Genomic DNA, 16,527 nt, shown 5'->3' with positions numbered 1-16,527 from the left:
AAGACCTGTGAGATGATCCTCAAGCTCATGAGCTCCCACAACTGAGAGCACTTGCGATTTCCAGAAGTGATAGTTGTCGCGATAGTTGTCTCTGGTCAACTTTGGAGTAACGACCTGAAGACTTGTTAGAAAAGCTGAGCTAACTGAGCTTGAAACACTGTGAATCATCCTTTCGAAGCTAGTTTCAGAGTGATTAGTGTTTGGTATCAGAGCCATTGAGGTGGCTTGACTCCTTACCCAATAAGGCCTTGTTTAATGGGAGGATTATCCCCTCTTATAACCCAATAGGCTTGAGTGTGCTTAGTCGATGCGGGACTCCAACACTCCCCCTCACGGTCAAGCCCATATGTTGGGTCATGCCTGTTGATGGAGGTAGTTGTTGGCTCTAACTCCTCACTCACTGGTCAAGCGCTCAGCTCAACTAAACCTGGGCTCTGATACCATGAGAGATTTGTAAATTGAAAGAAAAAGAGAAACAAATTTAGCTTCAATTACTATATTCAATTGAGTAAATGAGTGAATGAATTACAATGAGGGTTTGTAGCTACTTTTAAGTAACGACAGCAGCTGAATGAAGTAAAGGGAAAAAGGGGAAAGTGGAGAAGAAAGCTCGCGTGTTTTGTTTAAGAGAGACACAAAACGACTGTGTTTTGTTGTTACTTAGCTAAATATCAACTAAGTCCTCATCTTCTGAATTCTGACACTTTAATCCACATAAATTATTGCTTAATTTGTAAATTTAATCGGGTTAAAATTTCATGAATATAGCATTTTATTTCTTTCTAATTTTCAGGTATTTTCAAGTCCATAAACACATTTTAGAAACACTGGTACCAATTTTACAATTCCTTTTATCAATTAGTCTTTGGGAAGAAAAAAAAACAATAAATCGTCAAACTTGTTCTAAATATTTATTAAATTAATCATTTCACCTGATACCTTGACCTTTACAGCTTTTCAAACATCCAAACAAATCAATCGTCCACGTAAGGCTCCATTAATAGTGTTTTGAAATTTCAAAATAACACGAATCATGTGTTTAAAGGAAATTAAAAAACTATGGAATTACATTGCTGTAATGCATGATAAACAGCACAATGAAATACTTAAGTAAAGCTTAATTTTATAGCTAGCTTCATATAATTATTTTTAATATCATCTTATTACTAATGTGACATTGATTAATCAATTGTTCGCATTATTTGAGATATTTACCAAATTTTTTTCTCTCGTAACGTCAAGATTTCCGAAAAAGAAACACTAAATTTGTGTATTTATTTTAGAAGTGTAATATACATGATTAAATATACTTATATTCACTTATTTATAATAATGTAGAAATGATATTAACTTTAGTAGTCTATCAAAGTTCAATGTATTAAATTCGAATTTCCACTCATTTAAATTTTTTATAATATTTAGTTATCTGTCTTAATTATATTAATTATGATCTCTAGACCTCTCCATATCATATATCCCTAAATCATCTATCTGGTCCCCATCTCACGTGAAGGATGTGTTAGATTTATATATTATTACGTAATTGTTTATATGATACGGTATGTAAAGTATAAACAATCTTCTATATAAAGGCCAGTGACCAGCGTTCCTCAACACAATCTTCTAAAAATTTACTGGTGAATAATATTTGGTTCTTGATATCATCAAGTGAAGAAAAAAAATGTCTCTTGTTGGTAAGTCGGAGATTGATATAGAGATCAAGGCTCCTGCTGCTGAGTTTCATGAGGTTATTAGCGGCAGGCCACACCACATTTCCAATGTCAGCCCCGCACACATTCAGAGTTGTGAAATTCATGAAGGTGAATGGGGAAAGCCGGGCTCTGTTATCTTCTGGAATTACACCCATGGTAACCCATACACAGGCCAATATTCATATTATTGCATATGTTTGTAATTTCTATGTACTAATTGTATTTATGTTTGTGAATTAATTAACCGTATACAGATGGGGTTCCTGAGACTGCTAAGGAGATAATTGAAGCCATAGATAATGAGAAAAACTCAACCACTTTTAAAGTGATTGAAGGGCATTTGTTGGAGAAGTATAAGTACTTCCATATCGTGGTTCAGGCTACTCCAAAAGGTGAGGGCAGCTTGGTGCACTGGACTTTCACTTATGAGAAGCTGCAAGAAAATATTCCGGAACCCCGAGGAATAGTTCAGCTAGTTCTCGGCATGACCAAAGATATCGATGCCCATCTTACCGAGCAGAAGGCATAAACCTACATGTCATTAATTTTACTGTGTTTTCGTGTGTGTTTTGGCAGCTGAAAATAAGAGCTACTTTCGGAAGTAGTTGAATAATTGGCTTGTTCGACCAGTCAGTGTTTGTTTATTATAAATTAATGAAATGTGAATTTAATGTTGTGTTTTATTTTCTCTCGCTGATTATTGATATTGTATGTTTGCCTTTCCTAATTTCCGGACAAGAAGCAGCTATCTTCTACATAAATCCTTTTGCTGATTTTGCTTATATAGCTAGTCCAAAGTTTCACCATTTATGGGGAAAAGAAATTGCAGTTTTTTATAGCTTGCTTCATCGTTTCTTATTTCTTGCTTCCTCTTTTCAATACGGACAAAATCCTGTGAAGAACGGTTAATTTCATTGTTTCTTATTATTCTTATTCATTGTTTATTTCATTCTCTTACTATTTAAGAAGCTGAAGATAAAAATACGGTAATATTACTTTAACTGACAACCTTACTAACCCTTTAACACCGATGACGTGACAGACGATGTGACATATGTCACATCGTCTGTCACGTCAGCTATTAAGAGTGTAAGAGTGTTAAATGATGCTGTGATTTTAAATCACTATTCAGACAATAATTCAACCACTCACTGATAGATACCGAAAAATTTATATTAAATATTTATATTGGTTTAGTGTATTATATGTCTGATTTTTTTATCAATTTTTTCTAGTGAATGGTCCTTCAAATTTGATAAATGATTGCTCATTTACATAGATTTTCATCTATATTATATAAACATAATCTATATATCAGAGATGAACTGAATAAAATACAATAAAAAAAATTTGTTAAACATTAGAGACAGTCGTCCATCTATTATGGACAACCATTTCTTTATTTTGGACAATTATCTAAAAATAAAAGACATCTATTCTAAACTCAAATATGAAAATTAAAAAATAAAAAATAAAAAATTTTGGGATGGCCATCCTTAAATTTTAGAAGCCGTCCCTTACATTTGGACGGTCCATACTTAAAAAAAAAAAAAAAAAAAAAATTGTTGCAAAGTATATCCACGTTTCGACTCCTCTTCTTCGACAACTCTTCTTCTTCTCCCTCATCGTCCACCCTTCAACAACTCTTCTTCTTCTCCCTCATCGTCTCGAAAACGTCCTCGTTTCAACTCCTTTATCTGTCCCAATCATGTACTCTCGCCTCCTATTCAACCGCAACGTGTGTTGGCTCGTCAACGTCAACAAAACAACAGCGACAAGGTTCGGTGCTTGCAAAAGCTGATGCCATGTGAGAAGAAAATGGATACTGCTACCACGCTTGAAGAGGCTTATAAGTGTTAAGGATTTTTTTTCTTTTGTCCTAAGCTATCACAGATTGCAGATCTTGGGCTAACAAATCAACTGTGTAACAAGATGAAAAAATCACAGATTCTGTTCTCTGGGTAACAACCAATCGTTCCAAACCACAAAGTTATCACAGATTAAAGCAGTGAATCATCAAGCATTAATCAAACAACAGATCAAGCAAAAATAAAATAAAGATCAACACAAGAATTTATAGTGGTTCGGCTGGGTAGCCTACATCCACTCTTCAAGGCACAAATAGGATATCATTACTATCACAGTCAAGGAGACAATTTACAGGGTATTTAACAAAGAAAGAAACAGATTGAGCAAAGAGGAATAGAAGAAACCCTAGCTTTCTTCCCTTTTCCCTTTTCTACCAATCCATATCAAATGGAATCAATTTATACATCAGCCACCTTCCAGGATCAGCCTCCACTTGGTACCTCAAGAAGATCCAGCCGTAGACAAGCAACAAATTTCGTCTCCCATTAGAACATTCTGGAACAAGACAGTTAGAGAGGAGAAAACTGTGCAAAAGAAGAGGGCTGGATCGAATGAGTAGACAAAGTCATTTTTGGCTCATCTTAAAACGATGTCGCTTGGACCCCTTTGACTCTCCCAATTTTTAATTGACTCCACCGTGGCACAAACACAAGCCACATCATCACAATAAGTATGTTCGATTCTTGCAAAGTCAAGTTAACACTTTCCAATCAATGCTACTTGAGTCTAGCTTTGCTCTTCAAAATGAGTTCTTCAGCTTTTCTGCAGTGTTAAGAAGATACCATTGGTATGAAGAGTCTGCATTGTTAAGAAAGTTGTTTCTTTCCTCTTCTCTCATGTGGTCAATTTTATGTTTGTTTAGTAATATGTATTCCTTGGTAGACACTGAATGCTGCTTTTTATTTTTTTAGTTGAACAAGGGCACAAGTTCAGATGGTAGCTCAGTCTCTGGATTGAAAGACGGAGAGAAAGTGCCATCCTCTGGTACTGGAATAATGCAGGGAACAGGATCAACAACTGCAAATGCTTTATCATCTGGTGCAATGCCTAGTTCATCAAACTTACAAGCTGCAACAGCAGCTTCTGCGAAGCCACCTGCAAGTTTTTTTGGATCAACTCCCATGGTAGATTGCTTAATAACAATTAAATTTCATCTTTTCCTTCACCACAAGATCCCCACATGCGCTATATGTCATTCATGGGGAAAGCTGTCATCATCTTCAACATTAAAATATTTGAATTAGCAGACAAATTTTCTTCCATTTTTTAAGTTATTGGAGCTTGATTCTTCATGTATAAATGGACACGAGTCCTTGTACTAGTTCTAGTTTGAAGTTCTCTGAATCAAACAGTTAAAATTTTTAAGTTTAGCCATGCACGTGTCGATATCCTCTCATCAACAACAAATCTCATCTTATGATCTGGTTTCATTTCTTTTACATGTAACAACTCAAAAAAGATCCTATCCAAAATATCTGTTTTTTGTCTCTTAATGTAAATATCTCTACCTTCTTCCTCCTATTAATTCGCTTCGTCACTCTGTTTTCTTCATTGTAGCAGTGATAGATAATATTGAACTACGGAGCAAAGTATCATGAATCGAGATCCGGAACTGGAAGCTAGTTTCTCTTTTAGCGGTCAGGATTTTAGCCCCGTGCTCGCTGCCTTCTCTGACGAGGAGGATGGTAACGATGACCAGTACATCGAGATAGTTCTTGAGCGACCCATGAATGGAGATCATCCTGATGATGGGTCTAATCAGTTGGAATTTTGTATATCGTTTTCATCTTCGGTTACATTTATGCAAATCCCTAACTGTGGTTTGGCTCGTGCCGATACCGTGGACAGTATTGGGAGTGTGGACAGTTCGGTTCCTTTTCTACCCAACTGCGGTTTGGTTCGTGCCAATACTGTGGACAGTATCGCGACTGTTGACAGTATCATAACTGACTTATCGACGTCGTCCTCATCAACCTCTGCCTCCACTTTGGGCTTTTCTTCCGCGGACACACGACGGAGGAGTCGAAACGAGGACGTTTTCGAGACGATGAGGGAGAAGAAGAAGAGGAGTGGAAACGTGGACATACTTTGCAAGAAATTTTTTTTTTTTTTTTTTTAAAGTATGGACAGAATGGACGCCCGTCAAAATGGGACAGTCATCCTCAAAGTTTTTTTATTTTTTATTTTTATATTTGGGTCAAGGATGGACGTCCTTTACTTTTGAACGGTCGTCCAAAATTAAGGGACGGCCGTCCATAATGGATGGATGGCCATCCCTAATGTTTAACAAATTTTTTTATTGTATTTTATTCAGCGACGGACGTCGTTTAAATGGGGATGCCCGTCTCTGGTATATGGACCATTGTCCATATAATATGGAGGGAGTCCATGTGAATGAACGACCGTCCAAATTCGATGGACGACTGTTCACTAGAAAAAAATTGATAAAAAAAATTAGGCGCTTGATACAAGTAGGTCGGTACAAATTTTCGGTGTAAATTTTTCGGTGTACGTAACTTTGTTGATAATTGAATGCCAATCTATTACTCATTTATTCAATGAATAGCTGGATTTGTAAATTATATTAAAAACAATCCTCGGTTCATATTTAATGGGACCGAAACACATCTAAAAAATCCTCTAATAATGTTACACTGATATACAACAACCATATAATTAATGACCAAGTATCTAATTGGTATTAAAAAAATCCAAAACCTAGTGTTTAAACCAATTTTTCACACTACATCGTCTATTTAACTCTTTTTTTTTTTTTTTTTTTTTTACTTATAACCTAAAATTAGTTTTCACCTTTATTAAATGTGTAATACATGTAGGGATATTTTATTCCTAATTGAACTCATAATTTTATTCCTAATGTTGATGCGTGATTTTGACATCAATGAAATGCACATGTGAAATACTGAGTAGGCCCAAAAAACACACGTGAATGTGAAAGTGGGAGTAAATGCAATAGAAAAAAGCGTTTAAAGTGGTTCAGATGCTAAGGAAGCAAATCCTACATCCACTGATTTTATATTAATGATAGGGGTCAGGTCGCGTTAGCGGACTGACTTACAAATGATTATACAAGAGAGATAATGCTATTTTTCTTTAGAGAGAAAGAGGCTAATCCCTTAAATGAGATAAGAGCTCTCAATTTATAGTGAGATAGATCAAGGTTATCATTACTAAATCTGTAAGTTGGTGGGATTATCCGTGCAAACCCTTCTTTATGTCACATTGCCCACCTTCTAGAGTGATTTACGCGATTTGGTGTAGTGAAAGATTAGTGACGGACTTGAAAAAGAAAATAAACAGAAATGAATGAATCGAGAGAGAAAGAAGAAAGACTCTGTTTCTTGTTCTATTATTAAAACATTTGTTTACTCAATATTAGTTACAGAAGACTTTATATAGTCTGATACAAAAGCACACAAAACGCACCGTGTGGTGACAATTTTATTTCTTTACAAAAACAACCCTACTTAACTTCTAATCTTTGCAGAAACAACCTTACTTCTTATACTTGTTTCCAATATCTTCCCGTAAGCCAAAGCCCCTGAACTAACTCAGCTGAACTATTNGATGACCATCCCTATCGTCCCTCAGACAAAACTTGGATTGAATAGCAGAAGGAATGGGGAGAACAGTGAGTTTCTCACAAAGCAAATGAAACATGGGACCCAAGAGTGGCTTGCTGAGAATGTTAGCTGTTTGAAACTCAAAGGAGACATAGAATAACCAGTCATTTTGATGTGACCATTTCACGCACAAAGTGTACATCGATTTCGATGTGTTTTGTGCAAACATGAAACATCAGATTGGAAGCTAGTGCAGCGACACTAGTGTTATCACACCAGAGGATTGGTGACAAAGATAATGGAATGCATAGCTCTTGAAAAAGATTTTGTATCCATACCATTTCAGTGGAGGCTTGAGCAAGAGCATGGTACTTAGCCTCGGTGGAAGACAAAGCAACAACATGTTGCTTCTTTGAGCTTTATTGGACTAGATTTGATCTAAGATAGATGTAATAGCCACTGGTGGAGTGATGATCAGAGAGGTTACTTGCCCTGTAAGCATCAACATAGCCTTCAAGTTTCAAATTATCACCAGATTGCAAGTGTAAACCATAGTCAGATGTACCCTTAATATACCAAAGAATATGCTTACATGTCTATCAATGGTTGATAAAGGGAGCCTTGAGAAATTGGCTGAGCTTATTTATGGCAAAAGATAGATCGGGTCTGGTCAAGGTGAGGTACTAAAGAGCACCAATTGTGTTGCGATACATAAAAGGTTGATCAAACAGAGGACTATCTTCTATACTAAGCTTGGAGCCGACAACCAAGGGAGTGATTGTAATACTCTATTTCTAGCTAGTATACTCGTAAAATAACAGTAAAACTCACTAAATATATATAAGAAAATATATGTGTAGATGAGTATAAAATAATGGGCTCATAACTAATTTTTCTTTATATACAAATCTTTACATAATATAATAAAGTCACAAAAGAGTAACTTGACAGTGTTGCCAAACCCTTCCACTTCTTGACGTTCTAAGCGACCGCATCTCACCTACTACCTGCAAAAACATTGAAAACAACGAGATGAGCACTAATTGCTCAGTAAGTAAACCCGCTATGCTACCCTTCTCTCTTCGTTGCTTAAATTCTAAATTTCTTTCCTTATATCACACTTTTCTATTCTTTCTCTGCTCTTTCTCTATTCTTTCCCTGCTCTTTCTCTATTCTTTCTTTATTCTTTCTTTGCTTTTTTCTCAATTTCTAATTTTCTCACTACTCATAATAGTAGGCATCGTATCATGCATAGGTATGATGCAAATGCAAATGCATAGGATGTGCATTTTCTTTTCTGTTTTTTCTATTTTTCTTATTCTTATTCTGTTTCTTTTCTCTGTATTTCTTTCTTTTCTAATCTTTCTTTCTTTCTATTCTTTCTTTCTTTCTTTCTTTCTATTCTTTCTTTTCTTTTCTTTTCTTTCTGTTCTTTCTTTCTTTCTTGCTGATCAGACTCGGTTGGGGCATGGATTTGAAACCCTGGCCGTGTGAGTGTATTCTCTAATTCTGGGTACAGTCCTCATCCACATGCACTTCTAACGGACTGTACAATTCTTCTTTCTGAATTTTGAGGCTGCTCACTAAAGGTGGCGTGCATACGGGGCTATGTCACTCACGGGTTCCCCATCCCAACAACCTTCTCTTCTTTTATCTTTTCACACTTCTTTAAATAAAAATTCAGATTTGAACTATAGAATATTTCTCTTTTCTTTCTCTTTGTTCTTTAATGTTCTTTAATGTTTTTAAGTGATCTTATGAGTATGTATGGATGTAGATGGGCTCATGCTTATTATTCTTTCTAAATTCACATGTTTGGATGCAATAATGCAATATGGAATGTAAACATGTTCTCTACCATCTACAAATTCATCTCAAGATAATAAATAATCATACTCATACTGTTAGAGTAGATGCCCTAGAGCCAATCAATTATTGTAGAATTGACTCTTTGTAATAATGTTCATTAATCAATAATAAAAGGCATTTTATTCTATATCGCGTAAATCATTATTATTGCAATATGTATTGATATATGTCCTTAGAATGGTAGAACCGTGACGAGGGTATCAAGTGTTTCAAATCTTGATAGTGAGAACCCTATGAGCACATATGGTGGCCATTCTAGAAACGTCCGTAGCCTCAGTGATTATTCTGAAGTAAGGGCACAGAAATACGGTAAGGCTATCATAGTGTTGAACGACCTGTCGAAAGGCAGTGACTGATCACTGTCAAGGTTGTTTGGTGACAACCTGGTGCAAAACACTGGGTGCTTGTTGTAGGCGGTTTACCGCAGCAAGTTCACTGGACTGACCCACAGAGGATTCCATATGGATGGAACCCCAGTGTCTATGGAACAAATCCTTTAACGAATGGTGGTGCATGTGATCCTAGACTTGAGATCACCGGAGTGCCTTGTGCACCGATTGGTACAGTTTGACACTAGCCTAACGCATTTATTCAGAGCTGTCAGTACGGTGGTGATTGGCTATATCAAGGAGTGTATCAAACATATGGTGGATTGACAAGGATTCATCACTCCTGGGTAGGGAGAAGTTATCTCACGGCGCAATTCCGATTATGGCAATGACACTAAAACTGTGGCCACAGTGGGATTGAGTGTTGCTCTATCCAGATTATAATACGGGTCATTGGTCCAGAAACTGAAATATAATATCGAGAGTAACCGAAGGTTGACACTATTCTATAACTTCGTCTGTCGAGATAACGAATGATGAAAGGATCGTATTGTACGGTAACCATATCGTTGACAGGTAGCTACTTTGCTGAATCCGAACTATCGGGTGGCCATGATGCCTTGCTAGGGGCCCATCTGGTCGTGTATTAGTGAGACGATAATTGGTGTTAATCGCGATACTATACACTACCGGTATGATGAGGAGCCTATGGGTCACACACATAAAAGATAATTTAAGAGCCAAGAAGAAAGAAGGGCAATTTCGTCTTTTTAGGCGAAAGGGTATTTTGGTAATTTCATAGTGCAATTAAATTTGATGAGGTCGTAGCCTTTATTTAATTTGTTAATAAAATTAAATAAGTGAAATTACGGTTAAATGTGTGTTCGCACATATTTAATTAAATCATCATTATGTTAAATGTTAATTAAATATAATTGATTTAATTAAGATAATGATGAATTAAATTAAAATATCAAATTGGGAGTGTTTGGCAACATGGGGTGTTTGGGTTGGAGCCCAAGCCCATTCCATGGGGAATAGGGCAACTTAGTTTGCCTATAAAAGGAATAGTGTTGTGTTTTATTTAATTAATTGATTTGCCTTTGAAAACAAAACACACACAGCAGCCCCTTTTACACTCACTCCACCGCCACTTTCATCTTTGATTGAAAAATCAAATACTGATTTTCTTCTGATTTCTTAAGGCCAAGGAGGATCTAGCAAATCCCTCCTTGGTTCTTGTTGATTGTCTTCGTGTGGACCTCTACGGTTCGATCTACACTTGGATCGGTAGCAAACACATTCAGGGACAACATTGGTGGAGCCTCCAAACGGGGGTATGAATCTAAACATTTGGATTTATTTTTCTGCAGATTCTTATTATGCATAAAATGTAAAATCGTGCCTTGATTTTGGGTTCTAAGGAACGATCCGTGGTTGTAAAATTTTTTGTTTTCCGCTGCGCAACTGGGTCGTTTCTAACACATACATGCATTCTCTTTGACATTCATCAAACTATTTATATGCACATATCAACTCTAATTTGGCTACACTTCTACCTCTCTTCTAAGCCACCAAAATTTGGAATTAAACACACCAAGATTAACGTCAAACCGTCCAGGATTCACACTCCATAAATTCTACTCCAATTCTTCCATAATTATCCAAACTCTCATCAACATCAAGTACACAAACACTACTTCTCATGGATAAATTCTAACCATCATTCAACATCCATTCCATCAAAAATTCTTCATATATAAGCAAATATAGAATAAAAGAAATTCTCTACACAATATTACTCCAGTCATAACTAGGGTGGATTTACTTACCTTAGATGTGAGCAAACCAACACTTTAGTAGTCTTCTTGATCCAACTCTCTTTCTCTTAAATCCTATGAACAGAAATCATAAGAATTCAACACTTTAAAAATTAAAACTCATATCTTAGTGCAAGGATCTTACTAAGGATGCTTGGGGATTGAAATTCCAATAAAAATAACACAAGATTTATGAATTTCCTTGAAAAAAAGATTGAGAACTTGAGAGAATTTGGGGATGAAGGTGGCTTGAAAGTGGAGGAAGAATGGCTAGGGTTTCATTCTTCAACTCTTGATATAACAAATATTATTTGTAGTTTCCCATTTAACCCTTGCACTTTCTATGAAATTTCATCTATGTCCCTTAGTCAATTACCATAATGCCCTCATTTTTATTGCATTCTCCATGAAATTCTATCTCTTTCACTCCCCACATTTTCAACTAGTGAGTAAAAAGACCATTTTACCCCTAATAAAATTTTAGGGGATTTTCTTCACACTTGTTCAAGATAAATTTAACAAAATTTAACTAAAGGTATAAAGGCATAAGTAAAACTACATACCCAATGTGGGCGTTACAGTGACACACGGATTGCAATTCTGCATCTGGGTTTTAACAAACAAATCTTGCACATACTTCTGCTGATGAGTTGTAAGCCATGGTTTGTACAAATAACTTCAATGCCTAAGAAGTAGTGCAAATCACCAAGATCCTTTAAGGCAAAAGTATGATTTAAATCAGTTACTAGACACTGAATCAGATGTATCAGGTCCAGTGATGACTATGTTATCAACATACACTAACATGTAAAGTGGTGTTGTCCCATAAGAATAATAGAAGAGGCTGGTATCAAAGGTATAATTCTTGAATCCCCAAGTTGTAAGAGCTCTTTTCAGTTTATCAAACCAGACCCTATGAGTCTGTTTCAAGCTATAGAGGGCCTTGTTGAGTTTACAGACATGTTGAGGAAACTTAAAATTGATGAATCCTTCAAGCTGAATCATATATACATCAATTTGCTTGATTTTCCAGCCATGAGTAACTACTAAGGAAAGAATAATGCGGATGGTAGAGGCTGTAATGACAGGAGAGAAAGTCTTTAGATAGTCCAATCCAGGTGCTTGTGTTGGGATTCATGCATTTTGGACATGGAAATGGTGTAAAATGGATGAACAAGATGATAGATGCAAGGTAGAAAACAAACATAACATCAATGGCAATTTTTAAGGAAAAAGAATAGTATATTACCTACTCCTTTGCTATTAAATGCTTGATGTTGAAACTTGGAGTCTAGATTCTTCAAAAGAGAATGAAGAAACTCAAAATGTAATCCACCCAAGCCAAAGACGATAGAGAGCTGAGAGAGTGCCTTTTGTTTTCAATTGTTACCAATTGAATGAAAATGGTATAACACTTGGTTTATATACCATGGGCACAAAGTGTAATTTTAAATTGTCTTGGGAAGTCCTTAAACAATTTAAAATTAATCTTGGGAAAGAGCATTTATTTCAAGTCCTTGGTTTTATGGTTAATTCATAATTAGCCCAATTTTAATTTTATTAATTATTCTAACTCTTTAGAATAAAACCAATGCACTTTTGTCCCAATCATAAAATCCAATTCAATAATAATATTTAATAAATCCTTATTACCCTTGGTTAGTGCTAACTATCCATGGATAATCATTTCTCACCAATACACTATTTCGGATGCAAATGTTTATGTCCAAACATCATTAATCCGATCAATGATATGTATTACTCTCTCTTTTTGAGCTTGGTTTTATGTGTGACCATTTTGGTTCACTGTGATCTAGCCGTAGGCCCAATGTCAGATTTTAATATGTTTTGTTATAACTCTTTATAATCGAAACTCCCACTGATTATGGTAGACGTCTAGTGATGTTCCATAACCCCTAAACCACAATGAAGTATAAACTCCAATGAACCTATTCTGATCGTACGTACCATGTAGTAAAATCCCTTCGTTATCTAATCCCGATTAACAATAGTTCATGGTATGTCAAAACCCTTAACTTAATCTTTAATCGAATTGTCAATCGATACAATGAAACGCGTCAACATGAAACTACTTTTTATCTAACATTCATTATACTCTGGCCAGAGATTTCCTTTTTACAATGTTTATTGACATTCGTTTGTAAACTCGAGATTAGACTATTTTGAGTTAACGAATCCCATCTTGACCATCACTTGTCCTCGCACATGAATAACATATGACCAAACCGGCTTATTACACAAGACATGACTAGTCTCGTGCTTATACACCATATGAACCATATGCATCATATGTTGAATTCAACTGTGATGTCTCAAGTCTAAGGATCAGTGATACACTAGCACGATCCTACGATGCATCATTGACCACATCCATGTGATTCATCGTAATCGGTCGTTTTCGATAAATAGTTCACTAACCATTTATCCATGCTAATGTCTTCGTGATATACCTCTTATAATCACCCACACTAATACCATCACATGATATTCAATGGAGACATTCAGCATGCCTACTATGCAATGTTATTGCCCAATTAACATTACTTGCGTAGGGAATTCTTCGATGATTTGATCTTCTGAAGATCCGTGTCATCCGGACATTTCACATGCAATATTAAATATAATATAAATGAAGCAGTAAATCAACATGTGAAATAAGAACACTTTCTTTTATTCATAATAAATTTATAAGATATAATGTCCTGAAACCGACAACACGATTGGTTCCTAGGGCATACACTAACAATTTGATGAAATCCTTTAGCCACAAGTCTTGCTTTGTACCTTTGTAGAGTCCTATCAACATTATATTTTACTCGAAAGAGCCATTTATTCCCAACAATGTTCATATCATCTGAATATAAAACTAGAGACCATGTGTTGTTATTTAGGAGAGCATTGTATTTGTCAACCATAGCTTGGTGCCAATTAGGATCTTGTAAGGTTGTTGGAACTAAAGCAGGTTCAAGAGAGGAGGAAGATGAAGAAGGGGCTGTTAACGTAGTTGCTTTACCCCGAGTAATCATAGGATGATGATTTTGAATTGTAGGTTTAGCAACTTTAGTAGGAATTTGTAAGTCTACGTATAAGGGAATGCTGGGATAAGATTTTCCAGAGGAAATTATTTGAGGGGACTGAATATTATTAGAGGAGTGATGAGATTGAGGCATGGCAGTAGCAGGAGAGAATGGTGATCTTGGGGTAATTGTGCCTGATGGTGCAGAGGAATTATCTGATGCACTATTCTGAACATCAGGAAAGGATGATGGAATAGTCCAAGGGGGGAGTTGTGCTAGTTGCTGGGATGAAGTTGAGTTGGTAGAGGTGAGATAAAAACCATTTGCAAAAGGAAATGTGTCTTCATCAAATTTGACGGTTTAGGCTGTGTAAACCTTGTTAGATTTATTCAAACAAAGATACCCTTTATAATGAGAGTTGTAGCCAAGGAACACACACTGCTCACTATGAAATAAAAATTTGTGTTTTTGATAAGGCCTTATGAAGGGATAACAGAAACATCCGAAGGTGTGTAATGACTCATAGCTAGGTAATTTATGAAACAGTCTCTCAAATGGTTACTGATGATTTATCACAGCTGATGGCATTCTATTGATGAGATACACAATCCTATGCAACGCAAACCACCAGAAGGAGAGTGGCATAGAAGCCTTAGCAAGAAGAGCCAAACCTATCTTAGTGACATGTCTATGTTTGAGCTTTACCTTGCCATTTTGTTGATGTACATAGGGGCATGGATGTCTGAAGTGAATTCCATGAGAGGCAAAGTAAGAGAGCAATGGTCAAAACTCTACACCCCAATCAGGTTGAAAACTTCTAATTTTGTTGTTAAATTGTTGCTTAACAAGCTAATAAAACTGTTGAACAGCTAAACTTTATATTATAATTGATAAATCCATGAGTATCTAATGAAGTCTACTAGCAAAAGATAGTACTTGAATCATGTGGAGGAAGCTATGGGTGCAAGCCCCCATACATCGGCAAAGATTACTTCAAAAGGTGCTGAAGAAACAGTCGTGGAAGAGGGAAAGAATCCTTGAGTTAGTTTGCTAAAGATGTAAGCTTCACAAAGCTCTCTTTTATTGCTTTCAGAGATAGGTACATGTAAGTAACTCATAATAGACTTCAACATAGCAACATTAGGATGGCCCAAACGCCAATGCCATAATAGCATAGTTTTATTTCATGCTTACTTATTATGAACATCTATAGGACTATTACAAGTAGACTACTCATTATTCATTTCAGATGATGCTAGAAAGGACTTCATTGGAGAGCTTTGAAACTTTTTTCTAGAATCAGCAGGTGCAAATGATGATGCATGGGTAGGAATAGCTAGCTTATAGAGACCATTTTAAAGAAATCCATGTAGCAAAATTTCTTGAAAAGCCTTATCCTTTACAACACAAACATCAGCTGAGAATTCTACCAAGACATTATTATCTCTAGTAATCTTAGAGATACTAAGCAGATTCTTTGTCACATTAGGTACACATGGAATATTTTTTAGATATAAAGATTTATTTCTTGATGTGGAACGTAGAGTAAGCAAACCTGTATGTGATATGGACAGATTTTTTCCATTGCTAACTTGTAGTTTTTCTGCTCCACAATAATCAGTTTTGAATGAGAGATTTTGTGGATCAGTGGTGATACGATGTGTGGCTCTAGAGTCAATGTACTAGCTAGGATCTGTCACAGTATCTAAAGAGGCAATGTTCTGCAATTGAGACGATGATCCAGAGGGAAATTGTCCCACATTTGGGAAGGTTTAAGCTGTTGAGATGCAACATTCAAGCCCTATACTGATTTTGGTGAGGTGATTATTGTCGTTGAACCGCTGGTGACTATTTGGATTCTAGTTGTGCAACTTTGGTTGAACATATCCAAAGTGCATTGACTTATCACCTTGTGCTAGATTTCCTAAAGCATTCATGTTTGAGGCAACGAAGTACGCTTGATGAGCTAACTGGATATTTTGTGGCAACATTTCAGTTCTAAGAGGTGAAAAGGTTCCATGATTCTGTCCTCCCTAGAACAAAGTGTCAAATCTGTGATAGCATTGTAATGCTATATGTCCAGATTTTCTACATACTTGGCAGATGACTCTTTGTTTGAAGAAGTTTCTACCATGAACTCTGCCTCTGCCAACATCCGGATTAAAGTTGTGATCATAAGTGTTTCTAAAGTTTGGATTGTAATTGTTTCGATTGAACTGAGTATTGTATGAATTTGGTGCAGGTACATTAGGTTGATGTGGTATATGGTTTGGAAAGGTTTGGTGAGTATTTGGTTGATTGTGAGT

At 36.0% G+C, this 16,527-nt stretch overlaps 1 protein-coding gene across 1 annotated transcript; it reads left to right on the top strand.

Annotated features, from left to right (window-relative positions):
* Nucleotides 1-1,604: 1,604 nt before the first annotated feature.
* LOC116130958 (MLP-like protein 31) lies at nucleotides 1,605-2,395 on the top strand. Its single transcript, XM_031416636.1, has 2 exons — nucleotides 1,605-1,868; nucleotides 1,967-2,395. Exons 1-2 carry the CDS (start codon nucleotides 1,682-1,684, stop codon nucleotides 2,239-2,241), a joined length of 462 nt encoding a protein of 153 aa, XP_031272496.1. The 5' UTR covers nucleotides 1,605-1,681; the 3' UTR covers nucleotides 2,242-2,395.
* The last annotated feature ends 14,132 nt before the right edge of the window (nucleotides 2,396-16,527 follow it).

Source organism: Pistacia vera, unplaced genomic scaffold, assembly GCF_008641045.1.
Source record: "Pistacia vera cultivar Batoury unplaced genomic scaffold, PisVer_v2 Contig1061, whole genome shotgun sequence".
NCBI classification, from domain to species: domain Eukaryota; kingdom Viridiplantae; phylum Streptophyta; class Magnoliopsida; order Sapindales; family Anacardiaceae; genus Pistacia; species Pistacia vera.
The sequence above is the reverse complement of the archived record's forward strand: the minus strand, read 5'-3'. Positions and strand labels throughout refer to the sequence as shown.